The sequence below is a fragment of the Oncorhynchus tshawytscha genome, linkage group LG28, assembly GCF_018296145.1.
Source record: "Oncorhynchus tshawytscha isolate Ot180627B linkage group LG28, Otsh_v2.0, whole genome shotgun sequence".
NCBI classification, from domain to species: Eukaryota; Metazoa; Chordata; class Actinopteri; order Salmoniformes; family Salmonidae; genus Oncorhynchus; species Oncorhynchus tshawytscha.
This window is the reverse complement of record NC_056456.1, coordinates 3782676-3793365: the sequence shown is the minus strand read 5'-3', so window position 1 is coordinate 3793365 and position 10690 is coordinate 3782676. Positions and strand designations below refer to the sequence as shown.

Sequence of the window (10690 nt, the reverse complement as noted above, 5' to 3'; positions counted from 1 at the left end):
TGTGATGTAATTGTGATGTCATTATGGGGTATTGTGTGTAGATTGATGAGGGGAAAAAATAATTGAATCAATTTTATAATAAGGCTGTAATGTAACAAAATGTAGAAAAAGTCAAGAGGTCTGAATACTATCTGAATGCACAGTTCAACAATTCTCTCTGTGCAGTATACACTGGACAAGCAAGAAGCTTCAAAGATTGAAACTATTTTAAGGCAGTCTGACAAACCTCTAAAGTTGCTTTCCAAACTGCATCAAGGGTTGACAGAGGCTTTTCCCGATGACACAAAACATGCAAAATAAAAATGAGGAAGACCTGAGAGACGCTATTGATGATGATGAATGGATACAGATCTGTTAGAATGCCCAGTCATGTTCATATATTCTCAGACATAAATTACTGCAGTTTAAGACCATCCATAGAATGTTGGTTGTCACGCTGGCCTTGGCCTTACCCACCTGAAACCAATAATGAATGTTTCACTAAGATCCTAAGGGTGAGTGGGGTGTGTTGGGTTGAGGAGCTGCCGGGTCGTGGACCCCTAGGGGCAGGACGGAGTGACCCAGCTCTATTGTGTGCAAGTAAAAAGATCTCTACAGTACTATTAGGCCAATAATATGAATTATATGGAGGATGTAGTGTTTCTGCGCATTAATGTGTAGGTGTATGTGTTTTTATTATTTGGTCTTTGCTTTCTAAAACTTTCCCTTGAGACATATAAAAAGAGATGGGAAGGAAGTTGTGTTGGGGAGAGAGTTGAGTTATTGACTAGGCTGGTGGCGATCGGGTGTACAGGGTTGGCTGGGCGGTCTGGCTGACATTGGATGTAGAGGGAGTCTTAAAATAAAGACAATCAAAAGTTGTCTTGGTACTTTATTTGTAAGAGTTGTTCATTTGTTAGGCTACTGGTTGAAGGTGCAGCACAATATTAAATGATCAAAGATCTAGTTCAGTCATGTTAATGAAGCATATTTAAACACAATCTCTTACCTAGCTTGATGACTGGGCATTTTTGCTTACTTTTTGTTGTTCTACATAGAGACAGCTAGAAGGGTCATATTATATTTGTGTAGAAATGCAGGAAATAAGCTTTAGATGCCCCCAAAGTTTGAGGACCCCCAGACACACGCAAAGTTATGTCCCCCCCACTTATAAAACCAAAGTTGCACCCCTGTGTTCGCACATGATAGGAATTTGTGTCAGCGTCTCGCTAAAGGTCGTAGTACAAGGACTGAGGACACACAGGAACACGTACACACATAGTGATGTATTACATCATATATCTCAGGGTATATAAGCTGTGTTCTTCCTAATGGAGGTGGAACAATTTTTCTGCACTGAAGCTGGTTTTTGTTTCCTTGTTGCGATCTATTTTTGCAACTTGTATTGTGCTCTTATTTTCACAAACTACTAGGGGTTATTTCTAGATAATGCCACTGATAATGCCACTGACTCTAGTCTAGCAAATACGGTGCTGACCATTTAATTGCACAGGGTTGGAAAGGGATTTGTTTTACAGGAGGCAGTTTCTAGCATTCTATCATACTCAGGTATAAATCTGTATTAGGCAGTATAGGTTGTGTAGGCAGTATTGCACATACCTGTATTATTGAAGATAGCTTATATCTTTTGAGCAGGTATGGCAGTGAGGTGGTGTTCCTTTGGGTTTGTGTTGTTGGTAGTGTTCGCATGTTGTGCTGATGCACAGCCTAACTTGAGGTTTCCTTCGTACAACAACCCCCAACCCCAAATTACAACCTCCACGCCTAGACAGCCCCAATGGCCAGAGCCCCAGTGGCCACAGCTGCAGACTCCCCAAAGACCAGAGCCCCAGAGGCCACAGCTGCAGACTCCCCAGAGACCAGAGCCCCAGAGGCCACAGCTGCAGACTCACCAGAGGTCAGAGCCCCAGGGACCCCAACTACAGACTCTCCAGAGGCCAGAGACCCAGAGGCCACAGCTGCAGACTCCCCAGATGCCACAGCTGCAGACTTCTCAGAGACCAGAGCCCCAGAGGCCACAGCTGCAGACTCATCAGAGGCCAGAGCCCCAGGGACCACAACTACAGACTCTCCAGAGACCAGAGCCCCAGAGGCCACAGCAGCAGACTCCCCCAGAGACCAGAGCCCCAGAGGCCACAGCAGCAGACATCCCAGAGACCAGAGCCCCAGGGGCCACAGCTGCAGAATCCCCTGAGACCAGTGCACCAGTGGCCACAGCTGCAGACTCCTCAGAGGCCACAGCAGCAGACTCATCAGAGACCAGAGCCCCAGTGGCCACAGCTGCAGACTCCTCAGAGGCCACAGCAGCAGACTCCTCAGAGGCCAGATCACCAGGGGCCACAGCTACAGACTCCCCAGAGGCATGAGCCCCAGTGGCCACAGCTACAGACTCCCCAGAGACCAGATCACCAGAGGCCAGAGCAGCAGACTCCCCAGAGACCAGTGATCCAGGGACCACAGCAGCAGACTCCTCAGAGGACAGTGATCCAGGGGACACAGCAGCAGACTGCTCAGAGACCAGAGCCCAAGTGGCCACAGCAGCAGACTCCCCAGAGACCAGAGCCCCAGTGGCCACAGCAGCAGACTCCCCAGAGACCAGAGCCCCAGTGGCCACAGCAGCAGACTCCCCAGAGGCAAGAGCCACACGGGCCACAGCAACAGACTCCCCAGCGGCCAGAGTCCCAGTGGCCACAGCAGCAGACTCCTCAGAGGCCAGTGATACAGGGGCCACAGCAGCAGACTCCCAGCGGCCAGAGTCCCAGTGGCCACAGCAACAGACTCCTCAGAGGCCAGTGATCCAGGGGCCACAGCAGCAGACTCCCCAGCGGCCAGAGTCCCAGTGGCCACAGCAGCAGACTCCTCAGAGGCCAGTGATCCAGGGGCCACAGCAGCAGACTCCCCAGCGGCCAGAGTCCCAGTGGCCACAGCAACAGACTCCTCAGAGGCCAGTGATCCAGGGGCCACAGCAGCAGACTCCCCAGCGGCCAGAGTCCCAGTGGCCACAGCAGCAGACTCCTCAGAGGCCAGTGATTCAGGGGCCACAGCAGCAGACTCCCCAGCGGCCAGAGTCCCAGTGGCCACAGCAACAGACTCCTCAGAGGCCAGTGATTCAGGGGCCACAGCAGCAGACTCCCCAGCGGCCAGAGTCCCAGTGGCCACAGCAACAGACTCCTCAGAGGCCAGTGATCCAGGGGCCACAGCAGCAGACTCCCCAGCGGCCAGAGTCCCAGTGGCCACAGCAACAGACTCCTCAGAGGCCAGTCATCCAGGGGCCACAGCAGCAGACTCCCCAGCGGCCAGAGTCCCAGTGGCCAGCAGTAACCCAAACTCCAGATCAGAGATGTCAAGTACCGGTTCGGGATATAGTGCAATGTGGAACCCCAGATATTACTCCATCTCAATGTCAGGCTATCTACTGCTGCTTCAATGGACAGCAGTGCTACTATGGGAAGGCAGGTGAGTGTCTGATATTGTTTCTGTCTTGTAATGCTCAGATAATATTGTAATGCTCAAAACATGTACTTTTTCCTCTCTTTCCCCAGTGACTGTGCAGTGTACCAGGGATGCTCAGTTTGTGGTGGTGGTGGCCAGGGATTCCACTTGGCCCAAAATAGACATTGATTCCATCAGTCTGTTGGGGGGAAATGACCGCCCCTGCAGTCCTGTTGGCATCACTTCAGCCTTCGCCATATACCAGTTCCCTGTCACTGCCTGTGGCACCACTATAAAGGTGAGTAGAGATAATATGAATGTTATACACTGGCTCGGTATTAACTGTGGACTCTCCCCTGCAGGAGGAAAGTGGTTATGTGGTTTACGAGAACAGGATGGCATCTTCCTATAACGTGGGGGTGGGACCTCGAGGGTCTATCACCAGGGACAGCCATTTTGAGTGAGTCTTCTCTCTGTAAGATTGAATTGACTTGATTGATTCCCAGAGGCGATTCAGAACGTCACGAGCGTGTAAGGACTTCGATCTGGCCCATAAAGCAGTGATACAGTATGCTTGAAGACCCTATTGTATCACTGCTTGTTTTTCCCTATCTAGGCTGCTGTTCCAGTGTAAGTACTCTGCCACTGCAGTAGAGGCTCTGGTTACTGAGGTGAACACTGTTCCTGCACCCGCTCCTGTTGCTGCTCCGGGACCCCTCAGAGTGGAACTGAGACTGGCCAAAGGAACATGCGACACCAAGGGGTGTAATGACGGTAACGTGTATTTCATTTCAGGCTTGTTCTGTGTCAATTTGTAATATTTGAATGCAATTAAGTGATTTATTATGATTTTTTGTTGACTTTTACAAGTTTTTCCAATCCCGTCTGACTTCCAGAGTCGAGATCCTTCACATTGTATTACACTGAGGAAGAGTACCCCATCACTAAAGTCTTGAGGCAGCCTTTGAACGTTGAGGTTCGCATCCTGGAGAGGAAGGATCCCAACCTGTTCCTGATGCTGGAGCACTGCTGGACCACCTCTGACCCCAGCCCTGTCAGCATGCCCCAGTGGGATCTCATCATTGAAGAGTAACTACAGTACTATCCACCTCATTTCCATGCTTACTTCTCCCTGATTATACGACTTGCTCTTTTTACTAATACTGTATGTATTTTGAACAATATGTTTGAGATCTCTTCGTTATGTGACATCAAAGGTATCATGTACCAATATGTATTTTTTATTATAGATACACTGAGTGTACAAAACATTAGGAACACCTTCCTCATATTGACTTGCACCCCCTTTTGCCCTCAGAACAGCCTCGATTCGTCGGCATGGTGTCGAAAGCGTTCAACAGGGATGCTGGCCCATGTTGACTCCAATGCTTCCCACAGTTGTGTCAAGTTGGCTGAATGTCCTTCGGGTGGTGGAGCTTGATACACAAATGTTGAGCGTGAAAAACCCAGCATCGTTGCAGTTCATGACAAACTAAAACCGGTGCACCTACTATATCCCGTTCCAAGGCACTTAAACATTTTGCTTTGTCCATTCACCCATGGAAGGGAACTATACACAATCCATGTCTCAGTTGTTTTAAGACTTAAAAATCCATCTTTGACATGTCCCATCCCCTCCATCTCCACTGATTGAAGTGGATTTAACAGGTGACATCAATAAGGGATCATAGCTTTCACCTGGATTCACCTGGTACAGCTCAGCATTTAACACCATTGTACCCTCGTCATTAAGCTCGAGACCCTGGGTCTCAACCCCGCCCTGTGCAACTGGGTCCTGGACTTTGACGGGCCACCCCCAGGTGGTGAAGGTAGGAAACAGCATCTCCACCCCGCTGCTCCTCTACACTGGGGCCAGACAAGGGTGCGTGCTCAGCCCTCTCCTGTACTCCCTGTTCACCTATGACTGCATGGCCATGCACGCCTCCAACTCAATCATCAAATTTGCAGACGAAACTACAGTGGTAGGCTTGATTACCAACAACGACGAGACGGCCTACAGGGAGGAGGTGAGGGCCCTCAGAGTGTGGTGTCAGGAAAAAACCTCACACACAACGTCAACAAAACAAAGGAGATGATCGTGGACTTCAGGAAACAGCAGAGGGAGCACCTCTCCATCCACATCGACGGGACAGTAGCAGAGAAGGTGGGAAGTTCCTCGGCGTACACTTCACGGACAAACTGAATTGGTCCACCCACACAGACAGCGTCGTGAAGAAGGCGCAGCAGGAGGCTGAAGAAATTTGACTTGTCACCTAAAACACTCACAAACTTTTACAGATGCACAATCGAGAGCATCCTGTCGGGCTGTATCACTGCCTGGTACGGCAACTGCTCCGCCCTCAACCGTAAGGCTCTCCAGAGGGTAGTGAGGTCTGCACAACTCATCACCGGGGCAAACTACCTGCCCTCCAGGGCACCAACAATGTCACAGGAAGGCCAAAAAGATCATCAAGGATAACAACCACCCGAGCCACTGTTTGTTCACCCCGCTATCATCCAGAAGGCGAGGTCAGTACAGGTGCTTCAAAGCCGGGACAGAGAGACTGAAAAGCAGCTTCAATCTCAAGGCCATCAGACTGTTAAACAGCCACCACTAACACTGAGTGGCTGCTGGCAACATACAGACTCAAATCACCACTTTAATAAATGGACTTAATAAAGATCCACTCGTCACTTTAAATAACGCCACTTTAGTAATGTTTACATATCCTACATTACTCATCTCATATGTATATACTGTATTTATACCATCTATCTTGCCTATGCCGCACGGCCATCACTCATTCATATATTTATATGTACATATTCTTATTCATCCCTTTACATTTGTGTGTATAAGGTAGTTGTTGTGTATAAGGTAGTTGTTGTTAGATTACTTGTTAGATATTACTGTATTGTCGGAACTAGAAGCACAAGCATTTCCCTACACTCGCATTAACATCTGCTAACCATGTGTATGTGACCAATACAATTTGATTTGGGATAAGTCTATGTCATGGAAAGAGCGGTTGTTCCTAATGTTTTGTACACTAAAGTGCTTTGGACAGGAAGGGTTGGATTTTGCAACATGAACTATCTATTACTCCTCTCTCACCTTCCAGTTGTTCCTACCCGAATGATAATTACCTGACCACCATGGTCCCTGTGGAACGTTCCTCTGGCCTTCTGTACCCCAACCACTACAAACGCTTTACCCTCGAGATGTTCACCTTTGTGGATCACACTCGGTCTCCCCAGAAAGAGCGGGTAATTGGCTGGCTTTTTTATAACAGAAACTTCATTTGATATACTATTTACTTTTCACTAACTTATTTTATTCTGTACTCTCTTTACAGATTTTCATCCACTGTAGTACCTCTGTGTGCTACCCTACTCCAGGGGTCTCCTGTGAACCGAAATGCAACAGGCAAAGTAGGTAGTGGTTCTCCCTTTATAAAGGCCTTGCTTGGGCACCATGGCCCATATTTAAAGTGTCTCAGAGTAGGAATGCTGATCTCCAATCAGATCCTCCCTGTCCATAATCTTAATCGTTATGATTTAACAGACAACTGATCCGAGATCAACACTTCTACGTTCAGATGTTATTGTGAATGTGGCCCAGGTTCTGTTCTTATCTGTTTCCGTGTTGTTTTTCAGGGAGAGATGTTTCTGCTGCTCAGAGGAAGACTATACAGAATGCTGTGGTCTCCAGTGGAGAAGTGGTCCTGGTTGACAAAAGGCCTGTCTCCCGTTCAGACCACTAATTCAACCAGCTACATACAGTTTGTAATGGGGTATGAAATAATGTACTCCGTACTTCCATACCGCCATTTTTCTTGACGATACTTTCTTTGTTCTTGATTTGGAAGAAACGTATCTCTTATAAACGTCAGTGTCCAGTTGCCGGTGGTACTCCAAAAAATCAGAGAATATTCAGAAAGATATTAAATCCACTTTTTGCACAGAGTGAGAGGTGGCCTCCCGATTTTAGCTGCCAGACATCTTGCATTTCCCAACATCTTTGCAGGAACTAGTCGTTTCTATGCGACGTGGCCACGGCTGACAGCATGTCACACAGTGCGTCCAAAACAAAGATCTATACACGTGCAAGAGGCGTTTCTCAATCTATGCAAAACGTGGATATAATATTTTTCTGAATATTCTCTCTTTTTTTTAGTTCCACTTGCAACTAGACACAGAAGTGCGCTACTCCAGGCATTTCCTACTTACACTGGAACCTTTTGAACAAATAACGAAGAAAGTATCACCAGGTAAAGGTTAGTTGGAAATATCCCGATTACAGCAAGACAGCAGCTCAGACACAAACTTTAACTCTATATGGTTATAATACAACATGGGCTCCTGATTTTGCTACGTATTCATTGTTTCTAATAAACAGTTGTACCACAAAGTTGGCAATTCATAAAAATGTATTTTTACTTATTTGTGCATATTGAAGCCTACTCTCTCGACATAAAAATGTGGATATAGGATCTGTAAATCTGGTCAGGGTTGTTATGTGAAGGCATTGTCTAATTCCTGGAACACCTTGATAGCAGTGGTCAGGGTTGTTATGTGAAGGCATTGTCTAATTCCTGGAACACCTTGATAGCAGTGGTCAGGGTTGTTATGTGAAGGCATTGTCTAATTCCTGGAACACCTTGATAGCAGTGGTCAGGGTTGTTATGTGAAGGCATTGTCTAATTCCTGGAACACCTTGATAGCAGTGGTCAGGGTTGTTATGTGAAGGCATTGTCTAATTCCTGGAACACCTTGATAGCAGTGGTCAGGGTTGTTATGAGTATCCCTTGAATAAAAATAATATTCCTCATTTGAGTTCATATGGGATAAATGGAATAGTAACGGAAATATGGACACTGGCTATAGGCCTATAACCTCTCACATGTTACTTAATATAATAATCTAGCTTAATATAATATTTACTCCTACAGAATTAGGCATTTCTCACAGTAAAATGATACAAATGTAAATTTTGCCTTGGGAACAGGAGTGGAGATTCTTTTTTCCAGCATTTCTTGAGAAAAAGCGTGTGTAATGTGCTATCTATTATGCAAGCAGACAGTATTTCAACCACATAAAATATGCACCCAAAACGAACTGAAGTCGATTCAAAAACGTGTTTCATCATTTTCTCAGCATTTCATTTCCTTAAAAACGATCAAACTGATGACATTTGGACATTTTGCACAGGACCAATCCGTCCACTGTTTTGGAGTTATTGCATTTTCTCCCCGGTCCCTAAATGAAACAGACAAATTTACAAGTGTCCACTAGATTACTAATGCATTCATTCTATCGATGTAAGTGTATATTCTGGTGAGCGCTAATTTATTTAGTGTTATAGAGCAACAAGTTATGACAGAAGAGAAGCAGCATGTATCCGGCGGTGGAAAAAGTACCCACTTGTGATACTGGAGTAAAAGTTTAGATACCTTAGTAGAAAGTTACTCAAGTGAAAGTGGAAGTCACCCATTAAAATACTACTTGAGTAAAAGTATAAAATTATTTGGTTCTAAACAAAATTAAGTATCAAAAGTAAATGTAATTGCTAAAATATACTTTAGTATCAAAAGTAAAAGTATAAATCACTTAAAATCCGTTATATTAGGCAAAGCAGACTGCACCATTTTATTGTTTTTAACATTTCCGGATAGCCAGGGCACATTCCAAAACTCAGACATCATTTTACACATTCTACGTTTGTGTTTAGTGAGTCTGCCAGATCAGAGGCAGTAGAGATGACCAGGGATGTTCTCTGTTTAGTGAGTCCTCCAGATCAGATGCAGTAGGGATGACCAGGGATGTTCTCTGTTTAGTGAGTTCTCCAGATCAGAGGCAGTAGGGATGACCAGGGATGTTCTCTGTTTAGTGAGTTCTCCAGATCAGATGCAGTAGGGATGACCAGGGATGTTCTCTGTTTAGTGAGTTCTCCAGATCAGATGCAGTAGGGATGACCAGGGATGTTCTCTGTTTAGTGAGTCCTCCAGATCAGATGCAGTAGGGATGACCAGGGATGTTCTCTGTTTAGTGAGTTCTCCAGATCAGAGGCAGTAGGGATGACCAGGGATGTTCTCTGTTTAGTGAGTCCTCCAGATCAGAGGCGGTAGGGATGACCAGGGATGTTCTCTGTTTAGTGAGTCCAGATCAGATGCAGTAGGGATGACCAGGGATGTTCTCTGTTTAGTGAGTCCAGATCAGATGCAGTAGGGATGACCAGGGATGTTCTCTGTTTAGTGAGTTCTCCAGGTCAGATGCAGTAGGGATGACCAGGGATGTTCTCTGTTTAGTGAGTCATCCAGATCAGAGGCAGTAGGGATGACCAGGGATGTTCTCTGTTTAGTGAGTTCTCCAGGTCAGATGCAGTAGGGATGACCAGGGATGTTCTCTGTTTAGTGAGTTCTCCAGATCAGATGCAGTAGGGATGACCAGGGATGTTCTCTGTTTAGTGAGTTCTCCAGATCAGATGCAGTAGGGATGACCAGGGATGTTCTCTGTTTAGTGAGTTCTCCAGATCAGATGCAGTAGGGATGACCAGGGATGTTCTCTGTTTAGTGAGTTCTCCAGATCAGATGCAGTAGGGATGACCAGGGATGTTCTCTGTTTAGTGAGTTCTCCAGGTCAGATGCAGTAGGGATGACCAGGGATGTTCTCTGTTTAGTGAGTTCTCCATATCAGATGCAGTAGGGATGACCAGGGATGTTCTCTGTTTAGTGAGTTCTCCAGATCAGATGCAGTAGGGATGACCAGGGATGTTCTCTGTTTAGTGAGTCCACCAGATCAGAGGCAGAAGGGATGACCACGTGTTCTTTGTTTATTGAGTCCTCCAGATCATAGGCAGTAGGGATGACCAGGGATGTTCTCTGTTTAGTGAGTCCTCCAGATCAGAGGCGGTAGGGATGACCAGAGATGTTCTCTGTTTAGTGAGTCCAGATCAGAGGCAGTAGGGATGACCAGGGATGTTCTCTGTTTAGTGAGTCCTCCAGATCAGAGGCGGTAGGGATGACCAGAGATGTTCTCTGTTTAGTGAGTCCAGATCAGAGGCAGTAGGGATGACCAGGGATGTTCTCTGTTTAGTGAGTCCAGATCAGAGGCAGTAGGGATGACCAGGGATGTTCTCTGTTTAGTGAGTCCACCAGATCAGCGGCAGTAGGGATGACCAGGGATGTTCTCTGTTTAGTGAGTCCACCAGATCACATGCAGTAGGAATGACCAGGGATGTTCTCTGTTTCGTGAGTCC

At 46.5% G+C, this 10690-nt stretch overlaps 1 protein-coding gene across 1 annotated transcript; it reads left to right on the top strand.

The window, feature by feature from the left end:
* The first annotated feature begins 2362 nt into the window (after positions 1-2362).
* On the top strand, positions 2363-7539 carry LOC112247704 (zona pellucida sperm-binding protein 4-like). Its single transcript, XM_042308340.1, has 9 exons — positions 2363-2414; positions 2461-3456; positions 3543-3730; positions 3795-3892; positions 4049-4206; positions 4329-4521; positions 6555-6699; positions 6789-6864; positions 7090-7539. The coding sequence occupies exons 1-9, from the start codon at positions 2363-2365 to the stop codon at positions 7194-7196; spliced, it is 2013 nt and encodes a 670-aa protein (XP_042164274.1). The 3' UTR covers positions 7197-7539.
* The last annotated feature ends 3151 nt before the right edge of the window (positions 7540-10690 follow it).

Bases quoted from the DNA above. Each gene is read 5' to 3' on its own strand.
- LOC112247704 (XM_042308340.1), top strand. From the start codon at position 2,363: ATGAGCCCCAGTGGCCACAGCTACAGACTCCCCAGAGACCAGATCACC. The intron at 3,893-4,048 runs GTGAGTCTTCTC...TTCCCTATCTAG, and splicing joins ACCAGGGACAGCCATTTTGA to GCTGCTGTTCCAGTGTAAGT. The intron at 6,700-6,788 runs GTAATTGGCTGG...CTCTCTTTACAG, and splicing joins GGTCTCCCCAGAAAGAGCGG to ATTTTCATCCACTGTAGTAC.